The 17,289-nt window shown below is 38.1% G+C and overlaps 1 protein-coding gene across 1 annotated transcript; it reads left to right on the top strand.

Moving 5' to 3' along the window:
• Positions 1 to 4,820: 4,820 nt before the first annotated feature.
• vtnb (vitronectin b) lies at positions 4,821 to 10,379 on the top strand. The gene is made up of 9 exons (XM_060891465.1): positions 4,821 to 4,979; positions 5,477 to 5,596; positions 5,677 to 5,883; positions 5,996 to 6,135; positions 7,342 to 7,498; positions 8,759 to 8,914; positions 9,011 to 9,296; positions 9,415 to 9,572; positions 9,999 to 10,379. The coding sequence occupies exons 1-9, from the start codon at positions 4,925 to 4,927 to the stop codon at positions 10,118 to 10,120; spliced, it is 1,401 nt and encodes a 466-aa protein (XP_060747448.1). The 5' UTR covers positions 4,821 to 4,924; the 3' UTR covers positions 10,121 to 10,379.
• Positions 10,380 to 17,289: the final 6,910 nt, after the last annotated feature.

Raw genomic sequence — 17,289 nt, 5'->3', positions numbered from 1 at the left:
CCTATGACTAGTTACTATGCATATCCCAATATGTATAATTTGCGCTGAAGGTTCACGCATGCGCAGTATCAACAGCTACTCGGTTCTCAGTATGTCGGACGCGTCCGAAACAAACAGTTCTCAGTTCAGTGTACTGATGATTCGCTGTATCGGTTCATCGGTTCTCGGACGCGTCCGAAACAAGCAGTTCTCAGTTCTGTACTCATGATTTATCGGTTCAGTAATTCACAGTTCTCTCAGCACAACATGTCTCAGTTCAGTGTACAGGAGTTACATATACTCGGGGATATGAGTTTATTTAGAGTCGGAGGGACTGTCAGGCATGACCGAAAGTGAGTAACTTTAGTAACTTGTGAATCAGCGCTGACTCAAGACGCGAACTGTTTAGAACGAATCAGTCCGATTTGGTGAACCGGTTCATCCAGTTCACTAAAAAGAACTGGTTCAAAAGAACGATTCGTTCACGAACTGGCCATCACTACTAATTATGTGACTTCTGATTGAAACTAATTTAACTCTGTATAGCCGTTAGGTTTCCTTCCTCTTTTCGCAGTGGTGGGAGAGGTGAAATCAGGCTGATTAGGTCAGTCCAGACTTCTCTTTCCCTCCCTTCAGATTCCAGATCCTCCTGATGTATCCTTAGATGTTTCCAGATGAACTATGACCTACAGGGGGTCCAGGGTCTGCCTCAGGGTCTCCATCCATTGCCTGATACTAACAGAAACTGACCAAGGAGAATGCTTGTAAGGCAGCGAAACCACCTCAGCTGACTCCTCTCTATTTAAAGTACAGTCCAAGGCTCATGCTATCACGTGAGGAACCTTATTCCTCCCATAGCTTAAGACAAAATGTGAAGATTTGAACAGAAAATTTTGTTCCCAAACTGAGCATCTGTCACTTCGCTGCCTCGGACTCATCACGAATCCCAAGATACTTAAAGACTTCTACCAGAGATAAGGACTCAGACTTGAATTTTTTTTACACCAATTACATTAATTATGATGGTTATAAGTCCACTTTATAAGTCTGACTAAGTCCATTTCAGCTCCTTGGCAGCACAGTTACAATACAAAACGTGAAAAAGTTCAAGTGGGGGGGTGAATACTTATGCACTGCATATAAAACATCTGAATTGCACATGAAATGAAAAGATTTGCTTGTAAAGATAAGTTATCTCGACGAAGTGAATGATCTTAGTCTGATTCCACGAGGAAGTGCACCGTATGAGCTTGCACTTTCTGGGATCTGCACATGGGGTTGGGAGAACGTTTACCAGGTGTCAAGTTTCTATGAGAATTTCCATTTAATAAAACGAGCATTTTCACGAGCAAAAACATTGCATGTATTGCTTTCTTTCCTACTCAAACCTACAATATTCAATGCTAACAATATCCCAAATTGCACCATTTTTATATTTCAGCCAGTATCCAATCACAATAATCTGCCTTCTTTGATCAAACCGGGACCTTGGAGTCGAAGGTTACTGTCCTTGCGTCACGGCACATGCTTGTGGCTATAAAGTTTAAGCACATTATCCTTTAAAGGTCAACAGTTGCTTATCTTAAGGGTTTATCTGTGCTGTGAAGGTACAGTACACCAAGTCACTCCAACAGGATTTTTAGAGAGTCATACTGTACCTTAAAGGATTCATTCAGTCGGTCTGATATAATTCGGATCTTCAGCTCAGATGTTGTTGGGTCAAATCTCAGCGAATACAGTATAAGCAGTGCAAATGTGGCTTTTAACAGGATCCGTAGAACAACTGTAGAGTCTGGGTTAGCAGACTTATATGATAATATTCCATGTGGTACAGTAGATGACATTAACGACTGTTAGTAAGGTGGTCAGTTTGGTCTTGGTGTGTAGTGATAATGCATAAACTGCTGCAACTGAGCAAAATCAGTAAAATATTGCAGATAGTTCAAATCTGCTGTTCTCAGCTCTTGTAGTGGAATGTTTTCATCAGACAAAACAGGTTTAATAATCTCTTCTTATCTGTTCCTTTCAGCATTGCTTATCACGATGGCTCTTCTTTGAAGTGTGCTGTTACAGTGCTGAAGCTGCTGTAGCTTTTCCCAGTCTTGGAATTTTTTAACCATTTGCAGCACTTATTTTCAATCATTTGTTTCCTGGTATGAAATGTAATGAGACCATACTTGTACCTGACCCGAAATAACCAGCGTTTTTGTAGGAACTGTACAGGATTTGAGAACAAGGACAACATTGCTCTGTTTGCAGATTAGCAAGTGACAATTTATCTTTTCGTGGTGTTGTTTAACCGGAATACAGGACAGAATAGTAGAGTAATGGATAAAGTGAAAAGATAATAAACACGTAAGAAAAAATAATTAGAGAAATCAAGGTAAATGAGGGGGGGGCACGGTGGCTTAGTGGTTAGCACGTTCGCCTCACACCTCCAGGGTTGGGGGTTCGATTCCCGCCTCCGCCTTGTGTGTGTGGAGTTTACATGTTCTCCCCGTGCCTCGGGGGTTTCCTCCAGGTACTCCGATTTCCTCCCCCAGTCCAAAGACATGCATGGTAGGTTGATTGGCATCTCTGGAAAATTGTCCGTAGTGTGTGATTGCGTGAGTGAATGAGTGTGTGTGTGTGTGTGTGTGCCCTGTGATGGGTTGGCACTCCGTCCAGGGTGTATCCTGCCTTGATGCCCAATGACGCCTGAGATAGGCACAGGCTCCCGTGACCCGAGGTAGTTCGGATAAGCGGTAGAAGATGAATGAAAGAATGAATGGAACAAGAAACTGAAAAGAGATTAATTCATTCGATGAACTTAGTTTTCTGGGAATACAACAGAAGACACTGGAGACAGTAGAGATTAAAAAAGGTGTCATTCCACTAAAGGAAATAAAAAGCTGTGATTAAATTTTACTCATCTACAATATTTGGCAGGAATCCATTGATGTGATGCCAGAATTGGAGAAATCTCTTCCTGGTTCCAGTCAGGAGCCTAATATCAGCCTTCAAAATAAGTTGTAAACAGGATAAACATTTATTATGAGAGCGGCTGATAAAAGGATTTCCAAATCATCAAATTGGACATAATAAATGTGTTTTAATGAATGCACGTATAACAGTTTTCATGTCTATAACAAAAACAAGAAGTTTGATGACTTGTTAATCAAACTTGTTACATATGCCTCCAAATTATAGACCCTAGTTTAACACCGATGTCAGAACGTTCCTTACAAAGTCCAAAGGCCATGATGTCAACTCTGAAAAAGCTCCACAGCCTCAACGGTCCTTGTCTAAAGGAAAATCCAGCAATGGAACATCTGGAAGTAAACCAGCAGCTGACCAAGAAATAACGTTCCATGAATCCCATTAAAACCAAGTCACAGAAGATGACAGAGATTCCTGTTCTTGGTTAACAAGAAGAAAAGCTGATTTGGTCTTCATCTACTGTTGTATCTCATTCATCTCAATCTTCACCATGTGAGTTCTGAGATGCTTTTCTAATTACCACAGCTGTAAAGAGTAGTTATTTGAGTTACTGTAGCAGGGCTGTTATTCTCTGATCTCTCTCATCAACAAGGTGTTCCTTACTCAATAAAGTTAACAGATCATCAGCATGCCATAGTGACTGAGATTTATTAATGTCCTCATCCAATGATATTTAATGAGATATTTAAACATTAGCTGGAGCTCCTGAACTGCACCTCACTCACTCACTCATTTTCTACCGTTTATCCGAACTACCTCGGGTCACGGGGAGCCTATCTCAGGCGTCATCGGGCATCAAGGCAGGATACACCCTCGACGGAGTGCCAACCCATCGCAGGGCACACACACACTCTCATTCACTCACACAATCACACACTACAGACAATTTTCCAGAGATGCCAATCAACTTACCATGCATGTCTTTGGACCGGGGGAGGAAACCGGAGTACCCGGAGGAAACCCCCGAGGCACGGGGAGAACATGTAAACTCCACACACACAAGGCAGAGGTGGGAATCAAACCCCCAACCCTGGAGGTGTGAGGTGAACGTGCTAACCACTAAGCCACCGCTGAACTGCACCTTTATAACTTTAATGACTTTTTGTAATGTGTGTGTGTGTTTGTGTGTGTGAGAGACAGAGAGAGAGAGAGAGAGAGAGAGAGAGAGAAAGAGAGAGTTAGAGAGGGAGGGAGAGAGAGAGCAAGAGAGCGAGAGAGTGAAAGACAGAAAGAGAGAGAGAGAGAAAGACAGAGAGAGAGAGAGAGAGAGAGAGAGAGTGAAAGCGAGAGAGAGATGGAGAGAGAGAGAGAAAGAGAGAGAGAGAGAGAGAGATAGAGATGGAGAGAGAGAGAAAGACAGAGAGAGAGAGAGCGTGAAAGAGAGAGAGAGAGAGAGAGAGAGAAAACTTTGTTTTTTTCCTGTTCTGTGTTGTTTGGTCATTACTCATAGTTCAAGGCCTCAGTGTTGGCTTGAACAAAGAAAACACAGTTCAGGGAAATTACAAATTATCATTTCATTATCACAATTCAGGGCTATTTGCTAATGTATTGCTTAAATGTTGAAATGTTTTCATGCCTTTTGTCTTGGATGGTTATTTTATGTCAGAAAAGTACTGATTTTTCCAAACATACAAATGTTACAGATTTTTTGTAATATAATTCATTTGAAATAACCTACCATAGAAAGTGTTTTGCACCGTATGAGAATTGCAAATTAAAAACGAAAGGTCGAAACATGTCGCTTGATCTCATTTGATTTGCATTGCCAACTATTCTTATATTTAGGATATATTTCTGAAACTATTTGTACAGAATTTCTTTGCACAGCAGTGTAGCAGATCAATAATTACTCCAGTAAAGCACCCAAAACAAACAGTCTGGTGACTTTTGAAGCGATCAATCGCCTGAAAAAAGCTCAATCACGGTAGACAAGAGGTGAAGAGACACAGCCTATGAATTTCTCAAAATGAAATTAGCAGTTTTATTTTTGTTTTCAGTGGCAACATCCTTCGCTGCAGAAGGTAAGTAGTTCCATCAGGAATATCTTGTGGCTTTATGTGTACACGGATTCTACATGGATCAGCAGAGTTCTTTGTGTCTTTCTAATGTTATTTCCTAAATTCTTTTGAGAAATTAGAGCTTCTGAATCCTTTTAAACATATATTCTTATTATTATTCTTGTTATTATTATTATTGTTGTTGTTGTTGTTGTTGTTGTTGTTATTATTATTATTATTGTTATGATTATTATTATTATTATTATTGTTATTATTATTATTATTAGTAGTAGTAGTAGTAGTATTACTATTATTATTATTATTATTGTTATTATTATTAGTATTATTATTAGTATTATTATTATTGTTGTTGTTGTTATTGTTATTGTTATTGTTATTGTTATTGTTATTGTTATTATTATTATTATAATTCAAGATTTTGAAAGGTTTTATTTCAGCTTACTTTTATGCCTTAAATCATGCCATTAAGCCCCAAATTCACTCACTGTCCTATTACCTAGACTCATGTGACGGACGTTGTCAGAATGGCTTTGACCCCAAAATGAAATGCCAATGTGACTCTTTGTGCAAGTATTACAAAAGCTGCTGTATAGATTTTGACACTGTATGTCAAACTAAAAGTAAGTGCTTGGACATTATATAGTATGGTTTGTCTCAGGAGGCGAAATCTGAGGTTAATGAAGGTGTTTTTAATTCCTAGTTACACGTGGAGATGTGTTTGAGCTTCCTGAGGAAAATCTGACCTCTACTTTGAATCCCACAACAACAACAGCGAATACCGTAGTAATATCTATGACCATCTCCGATACCTCCACCCACTTTTCAGACCCTGCGGCGGAACCCTGCAGTGGAGGATCGTTTGATGCCTTCCTGCAGATAAAGAACGGCTCGATTTATGTCTTCAGGGGTGAGATTACTGGCTAGAATCATTTCTCTCGTTTTTCTGACTGGTAAAATTCACCTTCAGTTGTAAGACTGTGACCTGAACACATGTCTGTACTTTGTGTGCTATACTGTAGGTGAATACTTCTTTGAACTGGACGAGAAGTCAGTGATGCCGGGTTATCCCAAACTCATAAAGGATGTGTGGGGCATTTCTGGTCCTATAGATGCTGCCTTTACTCGAATAAACTGCCAAGGGAAAAGTTATATATTCAAGGTATATAATGTGCTATAACAATTCTGTCACATTTCTAATACAATGGATCAAATACAAATCAGCTAGATGTTTGCATGGCCCTGAAAAAAAGAGAAGAATTGGTCTGTAAAAAAGAGTTAATGCATCCATCCATCCATCCATCCATCCATCCATCCATCCATCTATCCTACATCCATTAGCTTCTGATTAGCTTCCCTCTCCCTAGCCACCTCCTCCAGCTTCTCCAAGAGCTTCCGTGCCAGACGAGAGATCTAGTCATTGGTCTCCATCTAGTTCTTGGTCCGCCCTGAGATCTTCTCTCCATTCAACATGCTATTCACCTCCCTGAGCACCAAGGAAGCATCTTAATCAGATTCAAAACCACTTTATCTGGATTTTATGAATCGTCACGTTAGCAGTGGTGACTCAGCTGGTTAAGGCTTTGGGTTGTTGATCAGAGGATCGTGGTTCAAGGCCCAGCACAGTCAAGCTACCACTGCTGGGCCCTTGAGCAAGGCCCTCAACCCTCCCTGCTCCAGGGGCGCTGTATCATAGGTACAGTAGCTGCCCCTGCACTATGACCCCAACCTACTCAATTGGGGTATGTGAAGAAAAGAATTCCACTGTGCTGTAATGTATATGTGGTGATAATAAAGGCTTCTACGCCCCTGTTCTTCTTCTTTGGTGGAGGAGCTACTTTGTCCCACCGAACACATGACTTATGTTGTCAGGAGTGAACCCTGGTAGTGTCTCCCAAAGCAAACTTGTCCTAGATGAGGGGCCACAATAAGAGTGAATCATAGATACTTAAAAAGGAAATAATCAAGGACCAAGATATACAACAGGAACAAGAAGACTGGGATCAATGACCTGGAGCCTGGCCTTGTTAGGAGAGATAGTCAGTAAGTGCCTGGTGATTAGGACCTTACCTATGCAACCCAGCCAGGCACAAAGGTAAGGTCCAAACATGGGAAACGTGGGAATGTCTTCTAATCACAACACCATCAGGAGGAGTAGTAAAGGTCCTGTGCATTGTGCACTGCGTGATGGTTGAAATCAGAAGCCTCTTTGGACGGTTTGTCAAAATCGAGTTATGTTCATAGCATAAATAGATTTTTAGCTTGTCTAATCTAGTCACCTAATCTAGTCACCCATGACTAGAACTTTGAGACAATTATGAAAATGAATGAAAACATGACACTTGACATGATGTATAACGTCACTCAGGGTAACAAGTACTGGCGCTTCGAGGGCGACGTCCTGGACGAAGATTACCCGAGAAATATCTCAGTGGGGTTTGAAAACATCCCAAATGACGTTGATGCTGCATTTGCTATTCCTGCTCCAGCACACAACAAAAAGGAGAAAGCGTATTTCTTTAAAGGTGTGTACACAAAAGCAAGCGAACCATCCGTCTTTGGATTCGCACAGATATTAGGATTGTAGCTTTGTTCCATTACAGCCATTTCTGGGGAAGAGTTGAAATGTAATTAACTGATGATTTAGATCATGGTGTTGATTTTTTTGGATAACATATTGTGTTGTCACAGTAACCATGACTAATATACAGTAGTACGGTTTATGATTACTACTAAATGGATTATTATTCTAGAATTCTATATTTACAACATTTCTTATGAGTTCTGTATCAGTTCAGCTTTATGAGCCCAAAAACTAATTAGTGCTTCTTTTTTTTTACCAGTACAAAAAGTACTTCTTGCTTTCCTGACACTCTGAAAGCCTTTGAAATAAGCGACTGGTCTAAAAACAAAAGTACCATACACAAACTCATAAAAACCCAGAGCAGAGCTTTGTGTATACACCTGCACTGGGTTTTTTTTAGCGATTTTATTCCCCTTTATTTGCCAACACCCAAACACCTGCCTGCTACTTCTCTCCATCATATGACCGTCATACGATACTAACTGGGGAGGGTGGAGGCCAACACCTGCTTCCTCTGAGCCGTGTGAAGCCAGATCTGTAAAACACTCAGACACAAAAGCATTGTTGCTGATCTGCCCTCTTCCACCTACACAATCTCAAATTTGCTCACGATTGGCTAGTATCTCTATGATTGACAGGGGAGAGAGAGTATGCTTTTTCTCCCACCCAGACAATACAGCTCTCTTGGATCCCGGTTATGAATGACTGTAGCGTTATTGGGATTCAAAGAGTTTAGAAAAATACTTGTTACCAATTTTTATTCATACATGTTACTATAATACGTGGCTTAGTGGTTAGCACGTTCGCCTCACACCTCCAGGGTTGGGGGTTCGATTCCCGCCTCCACCTTGTGTGTGTGGAGTTTGCATGTTCTCCCCGTGCCTCGGGGGTTTCCTCCGGATACTCCGGTTTCCTCCCCCGGTCCAAAGACATGCATGGTAGGTTGATTGGCATCTCTGGAAAATTGTCCGTAGTGTGTGATTGCGTGAGTGAATGAGAGTGTGTGTGTGCCCTGTGATGGGTTGGCACTCCGTCCAGGGTGTATCCTGCCTTGATGCCCGATGACGCCTGAGATAGGCACAGGCTCCCCGTGACCCAAGGTAGTTCGGATAAGCGGTAGAAGATGAATGAATGAATGTTACTATAATATGTCATTTTGTACAAATATATCCTGCTATTGAGCTGTGCTGTGGCTTCTCAGGTGATCGGTATTACCAGTACGAGTTCAAGCACCAGCCATCTCATGGGGATTGTGATCGTATGACCAAAGCATCCCCGTCCGTACTCTTTACTCGCTACACTGACCTGTACTGTGACTACAACTGGGATGACCTTTATGCCTCACTCTTCCATATATGTAAGAGCGAGACTACTCTTCTATTTTTTATTTTCTCATGACGCTAAAGATTATCAGCTTGTCTCCTGTCTCTTGTCTCCTGTTCTTTGTTATAAGTTCCAGGATCAGGACATCACAAAGAGCCACGCTTAATTGAGAAAGACTGGGTGGGCATCAAACCTCCAATAGACGCGGCAATGGTGGGACGGCTGTACTTGCACCCCAAACCTTCTTCTTCTTCTTCTTCTTCTTCTTCTTCTTTTCCTGCACCTTCACTTTCACCTGTAGCTCCAGGTACACGTGGCAGGACCCGGAGCAGCCGCAGGAAGAAAGGTAGAGGCAGAGGAAGCAGAGCCAGCCGTTCAGACTTCTGGGAAGATTTTGGATTGGATTATGAAGAGAGGTACATGCTTTATTTATGACAAACCTTTTTTACAGTGCAGTTAATGTTATCACAGTATAGCGATTGTATGTAAAACAAAGTGATCCCTGTAAGTAAGATCCTTGTTTGTTCTGACAAGGTATTTTGGAGCGAAAAGTCAAAATAAAGGTCAGAAGAAGGGCCGTGGACGACGACCGGAGTTCTACGACTACGGCGACGATGACATGGACTCCGCTGACGTGGAGTTTGTTCTGGAGAAAGCAACGCCTGTGCAAAATGTCTACTTCTTCCAGAAAGGTATTCTCTACCAAACAGTATTAACAGTATAGGAACGGTATAGAAGAAGTTAAGACCCTTGTCTTAACTTCTAAAGGTCTCAAACACGGCAGTCTGGTGATTCTGGGATTTAAACTCACAACCTTCTGGACTTTACGTTTACAGACGTTGCATACGTATGTCCTGTTATTAGACTAAAACAAACAAAATATAAGATTAATGAACCTATTCCAAGACATTTATACTCATTATTTCACTAATACTTCACTAATTAATCACTAATTAATCTATATATTTTTAATTTAAAAGCAATTCATCAAATTTATGAAAAAAATCCACCAAAAGGCTAAAATAGACATTTGCTATTCGTAATTATTTCTATTCTTTTTTTTTTTTTTTTTTTAGCTATTTTAAGATTTTAAACCTGCAATATTTGTTTTCATTCAGATAAATACTACAGAGTGGATCTCAAGACCAAACGCATCGACTATGTAACCCCTCCATACCCGAGATCTATCAGAAAGTACTGGCTGGGATGTAAAGTGACGGATCTGGCAGAGAAAAGATAAAAAAAAAGTCTCAAACTCAATAAAAATGAGATACACGCTAGTACACAAGACTGTAATCCAATCAATTCTGCTGTAGAGGATTAAGGTAGAAAATCATTTTTAAAGATGTTCTTTTCAGTGGTTATTCAAAACGAAACGTGTAACATGAATAAGTTGATATATATTTTACTGGGTTCTCTGTTTATGACTTAGAACCAACCAGCATACTTTTGATTATGTAATTACTACATAATAAACTGATGTACGTCTCAACCCCCTGCATGAGTGCTGAAGTGATCGTTTATTAATCTTTGTCTAATGAGCTGCAGATACAAGATAGATTTACATTTATGTTATTGGTCAGACACCATTACCCAGAGCAACTTTTTTAGCTCTTTTTATACAACTGAGCAATTGAGGGTTAAGGGCCTTGGTCAGGGGCCCAGAAGTGGCAGCTTGGTGGACCTGGGATTCACACTAATGTCCTTACGATCAGTAGCCTAACATCTTAATTACTGAGCTACCACTTCCCACATCAGAAGATAGATAGTGCTGTACTTTCTCACTGTTCACACACTCAAAGCTCAAAGAATTATGAGCTCAGATTGTGTGTGTGTGTGTGTGTGTGTGTGAGAGAGAGAGAGAGAGAGAGAGAGAGAGAGAGAGAGAGAGAGAGAGAGAATGAGAGAGAGAGAGAGAGAGAGAGAGGAGAGAGAAAGAAAGAGAGAGAGAGAACGAGAGAGAGAGAAAGAAAGAGAGAGATAAAAGAGAGAGAGAGAGTGAGAGAAGAGAGAGACAGAGAGAGAGAGAGAACGAGAGAGAGAGAGAGAGAGAGAGAGAGAACGAGAGAGAGAGAGAAAGAGAGAAAGAAAGAGAGAGAGAAAAGAGAGAGAGAGAGTGAGAGAAGAGAGAGAGAGAGAGAGAGAGAGAGAGAGAGAGAACGAGAACGAGAGAGAGAGAACGAGAGAGAGAAAGAGAGAAAACGAGAGAGAGAGAACGAGAGAGAGTGAGAGGAGAGAGAGAGAGAGAGAGAGAGAGAGAGAGAGAGAGAACGAGAACGAGAGCGAGAGAGGGAACGAGAGAGAGAGAGAGGGAGAGAGAGAGAGAGAGAGAGAGAGAGAGAGAGAGAGAGAGAGAGAGAAAACGAGAGAGAGAGAACGAGAGAGAGAAAGAAAGAGAGAGAGAGTGAGAGAAGAGAGAGAGAAAGAGAGAGAGAGAAGAGAGAAAGAGAAAAGAGGGAGAGAGAGAGAGAGAGAGGAGAGAGAGAGAGAGAGGGAGAGAGAGAGAAAGAGAGAGAGAAGAGAGAAAGAGAAAAGAGAGAGAGAGAGAAATGAGAAATTCATGTAGATGTTGCTCTTTTTTCCCCAATGCTTTACTTGAATATATTATATTATATTACAACACAATAGAATACAGCAATAATCGAGACGTATAACAGTAAAGATTAAACATTAACACTTCTCATTAACAATCAATACAGTACTGTAGCTCAACACAGAAACAAAAACAAATGGAGTGCATTATACATATGAATAAAAATGACAAATTAAATAAAGTATAGAGTTAATATACCTGTTGTGTGTAATTTGTTAAGTCAATGTGAAATTGTAATTAAACAATATTTTAACTCTTGTGAAAAAAAAAACTTTAAAAATAACTTTTATAATGGTCCAAGAGATGAACAGACTTACATCTTCCCAAAGCTGTGTGGTAAGATTGCACGACCAAGATATATGAGGAATGGCTTCAGTGTCGTTTTGACACAAAAGACACATTTAGAAATAAATAAATAAATAAATAAATAAATAAATAAATAAATAAATAAATAAATCAGGGTATATATTTCTCTTATTATTATTATTATTATTATTATTATTATTATTATTATTATTATTATTATTATTATAGATCATAATTAGATAGAATTGTTTCTATTATTTTTTTTCTATTAATCTCAAACCGCAGCGATGAATGAGATGGACAGCTGCGCCCTCTGCTGGCGGAAAGAGTCATAACCATGCAAAACATTTTATGGAGCAGATTCAGCAGTTGGTAGAATTCTTCATTTAAAAGAAAATCCCAATAGATCAGAAATTTCATTTAGCTACTAATAATAATATTTTATTTCTTATTATGTTTTTTTTTTTTCAGATTAATAACAACACATTTCTGTGCTTCCAGGTCTTATCTTCTGTTTTATCTTCAGATCTAGCAAGACTATGATCTATTATCTCTATGTCTGTTATCTTATGTTATATTCCATCAAATATTGAACAGCCAACGTTGCCTTTGACCAGTATTTAACCCTTTCCACAGCTATAAAGTCAAACTTTGTGCACGTGCATTGTCAAAAAAACAACAACTTAATTTTATTACTGATTAATTATTACATGGTGATTGTGATCAGGGGCATTATGATGTGATGTGCAGACAGAATGAGAAGAGATAACAGATAACAGGTTTTAAATCTCTGATTATGTTATAACATCATAACATATCTGCTATTCAGTGATTCACACACTTCACTTGTGTGAAAGAGAGTGTGTGTGTGTGTGTGTGTGTGTGTGTGTGTGTGTGTGAGAGAGAGGGAGAGAGAGAGAGAGAGAGAGTGTGTGAAAGTGTGCACGTGCGTGTGTGTGTGAGAGTGTGTGTGGGAGTGTGTGTGTGAGAGAGAGCGTGTGTGTGTGTGTGTGTGCAAATGATCCAAAATGCAGCTGCACGGCTTGTTTTCAACCTGCCAAAGTTCTCACATACCACCCCGCTGCTGCGATCCCTCCACTGACCTCCGGTAGCTGCACGCATCAGATTCAAAACACTGATGCTGGCCTACAAAGCCAAAAATGGCCCAGCTCCCTCTTACCTCAAAGCCCTCATAACTCCTCACACTGCACCCCGCACCCTCCGATCTACCAGCACTGCTCGACTGGTTGCACCATCTCTCAGGGTAAGAGGCAAGTTTACTACAAGACTCTTCTCTGTTCTGGCACCAAGGTGGTGGAATGAACTTCCCCTAGAGGTCCGGACAGCTGAGTCACTGGATCTTTTCAAGGGGCGGTTGAAGACCTACTTATTCAGGAAACACTTCAACTAGCACTTCTTTCCTTATCTTTTGCATTTAAAAAAAAAAAGTTGTGACTTTGACACTTTTTCATTGTAACTCTGAACAAATGTTTTAAACTCATGGTATCTTAAGTATGTAACTTGGTGATCCAGCATTCAATGTTAGAGATTTAAGCACTTATGTACGTCGCTCTGGATAAGGGCGTCTGCCAAATGCTGTAAATGTAAATGTAAATGTAAATGTGTTTGTGTGTGTGAGAGAGAGAGAGAGAGAGAGAGAGTGTGCGTGCGTGTGTGTGTGTGTATGTGTGTGTGTGTGTGTGAGAGAGAGAGAGAGAGAGAGAGAGAGAGAGTGCGTGCGTGCGTGTGTGTGTATGTGTGTGTGTGTGTGTGTGTGAGAGAGAGAGAGAGAGAGAGAGAGATACAGTACTGACCTCAGCGCAATGGACTCCTTGTATTTTTTCCACGTCTGACAGCACAACCCTGACACACAGGTGCTCATGACGTGCCACGTCCAGGGAGCTTCCCCTTCTTTCACAATATGTAAACACTTGAATCCTGTGCACTGTTTGATGTGGCAACACATCACAATGTCTCCAGTAAACCTGCACTGAAATCTCAAGCCAACCTGCCAGTTTGCCTGCTTTAGGGAAAAAGTGCTAGAGGAAAGAATTTTTAATTCAGGTGCAAATTTATGCCTTGGGAATTTAACTGAAAGAGGGTTTAGTGCTTTGACAGATCACACACACACAAATATGTGTAAAATATGTGTTTGAATAGCTGTGTTTGGGATTCGGATGAATTGCATCACAGTGCTGGTCATACAGAAAGGAACAGATTTAACAGATTATAGCTGGGATTATAGCTTTTTTTCAATAATATTATTACATATTTTTTATTCTTCTGTTCGTGTATGAACCTTATTGTGATCCTATAGGATAAATTTAAGTGTGATGAGACATCAGCATTTATTTCCTAAATGATGTCATTTAGCTCTCAGAAAAGCATGAGAGAATTAAGATGAATTAATTTATATGATTTAGATAATTTCATATAAAGAGGTGTGGCCAGAATCAAACAGGAAGATCAAACAAACTTTCCCTATAATTTAATAAAACTGATATAATTAATGCTTACCTTCAAATCCTAGCCAGTCCTGAGAAAGGTTTAAGTTTTTGCATTCTTACACTTCTACACAACAATGACAATAAAGTTAGGATAGAAACAGCACTAATACTATTATACTGAATACTATTTCTACTATAGAAACAGTACTGAATACTATTATCTCATTCATCTCATTCATCTTCTACCGCTCATCATAACTACCTCGGGTCACGGGGATTCTGTGCCAATCTCAGGCGTCATCAGGCATCAAGGCAGGATACACCCTGGACGGAGTGCCAACCCATCGCAGGGCACACACACACACACACACACTCTCATTCACTCACACACTATGGACAATTTTCGAGAGATGCCAATCAACCTACCATGCATGTCTTTGGACCGGGGGAGGAAACCGGAGTACCCGGAGGAAACCCCCGAGGCACGGGGAGAACATGCAAACTCCACACACACAAGGTGGAGGCGGGAATCGAACCCCGACCCTGGAGGTGTGAGGCGAACGTGCTAACCACTAAGCCACCGTGCCCCCCTGAATACTATTATACTGAATACTATTTCTACTATAGAAACAGTACTGAATACTATTATACTGAATACTATTTCTACTATAAAACAGTACTGAATACTATTATACTGAATACTATTTCTACTATAGAAATAGTACTGAATACTATTATACTGAATACTATTTCTACTATAGAAACAGTACTGAATACTATTATACTGAATACTGTTTTATAGTAGAAATAGTATTCAGTATAATAGTATTCAGTACTATAGAAACAGTACTGAATACTATTATACTGAATACTATTTCTACTATAAAACAGTACTGAATACTATTATACTGAATACTATTTCTACTATAAAACAGTACTGAATACTATTATACTGAATACTATTTCTACTATAGAAATAGTACTGAATACTATTATACTGAATACTATTTCTACTATAGAAACAGTCCTGAATACTATTATACTGAATACTATTTCTACTATAGAAACAGTACTGAATACTATTATACTGATTACTATTTCTACTATAGAAACAGTACTGAATACTATTATACTGATTACTATTTCTACTATAAAACAGCACTGAATACTATTATACTGAATACTATTTCTACTATAGAAATAGTACTGAATACTATTATACTGAATACTATTTCTACTATAAAACAGCACTGAATACTATTATACTGAATACTATTTCTACTATAAAACAGCACTGAATACTATTATACTGATTACTATTACTGTATACTGAATACTATTTCTACTATAAAACAGCACTGAATACTATTATACTGATTACTATTACTGTATACTGAATACTATTTCTACTATAGAAACAGTACTGAATACTATTATACTGAATACTATTTCTACTATAGAAACAGTACTGAATACTATTATACTGAATACTATTTCTACTATAAAACAGTACTGAATACTATTATACTGAATACTATTTCTACTATAGAAATAGTACTGAATACTATTATACTGAATACTATTTCTACTATAGAAACAGTACTGAATACTATTATACTGAATACTATTACTGTATACTGAATACTATTTCTACTATAGAAACAGTCCTGAATACTATTATACTGAATACTATTATACTGAATACTATTTCTACTATAGAAACAGTACTGAATACTATTATACTGATTACTATTTCTACTATAAAACAGTACTGAATACTATTATACTGAATACTATTTCTACTATAGAAACAGTACTGAATACTATTATACTGATTACTATTTCTACTATAAAACAGTACTGAATACTATTATACTGAATACTATTTCTACTATAGAAATAGTACTGAATACTATTATACTGAATACTATTTCTACTATAAAACAGCACTGAATACTATTATACTGAATACTATTTCTACTATAGAAATAGTACTGAATACTATTATACTGAATACTATTTCTACTATAAAACAGCACTGAATACTATTATACTGATTACTATTACTGTATACTGAATACTATTTCTACTATAAAACAGTACTGAATACTATTATACTGATTACTATTACTGTATACTGAATACTATTTCTACTATAGAAACAGTACTGAATACTATTATACTGAATACTATTTCTACTATAGAAACAGTACTGAATACTATTATACTGAATACTATTTCTACTATAGAAACAGTACTGAATACTATTATACTGATTACTATTTCTACTATAAAACAGTACTGAATACTATTATACTGAATACTATTTCTACTATAGAAACAGTACTGAATACTATTATACTGATTACTATTTCTACTATAGAAACAGTACTGAATACTATTATACTGATTACTATTTCTACTATAAAACAGCACTGAATACTATTATACTGAATACTATTTCTACTATAGAAATAGTACTGAATACTATTATACTGAATACTATTTCTACTATAAAACAGCACTGAATACTATTATACTGAATACTATTTCTACTATAAAACAGCACTGAATACTATTATACTGATTACTATTACTGTATACTGAATACTATTTCTACTATAAAACAGCACTGAATACTATTATACTGATTACTATTACTGTATACTGAATACTATTTCTACTATAGAAACAGTACTGAATACTATTATACTGAATACTATTTCTACTATAGAAACAGTACTGAATACTATTATACTGAATACTATTTCTACTATAAAACAGTACTGAATACTATTATACTGAATACTATTTCTACTATAGAAATAGTACTGAATACTATTATACTGAATACTATTTCTACTATAGAAACAGTACTGAATACTATTATACTGAATACTATTTCTACTATAGAAATAGGACCTTGATACTTTTATTTTCTTTGGATGACTTTTCCTATACTCTGTATAACAAACCTAGTTATAATAATAAATGTTTAAGCACAGTACTGTATATATATATATATATACATCCTATGATACACCTTTATATAGTGTAGTGTAC

Source organism: Tachysurus vachellii, chromosome 17 (assembly GCF_030014155.1).
Source record: "Tachysurus vachellii isolate PV-2020 chromosome 17, HZAU_Pvac_v1, whole genome shotgun sequence".
NCBI lineage: Eukaryota > Metazoa > Chordata > Actinopteri > Siluriformes > Bagridae > Tachysurus > Tachysurus vachellii.
Note: the sequence above shows the minus strand (reverse complement) of the source record. Positions and strands in the feature narration are given on the sequence as shown.

Excerpts from the sequence above, each read along its gene's own strand:
- vtnb (XM_060891465.1), top strand. The coding sequence starts at position 4,925 with ATGAAATTAGCAGTTTTATTTTTGTTTTCAGTGGCAACATCCTTCGCT. Across the intron at positions 6,136-7,341 it reads GGAAAAGTTATATATTCAAG|GGTAACAAGTACTGGCGCTT; the intron begins GTATATAATGTG and ends AACGTCACTCAG. Across the intron at positions 8,915-9,010 it reads TGCCTCACTCTTCCATATAT|TTCCAGGATCAGGACATCAC; the intron begins GTAAGAGCGAGA and ends CTTTGTTATAAG.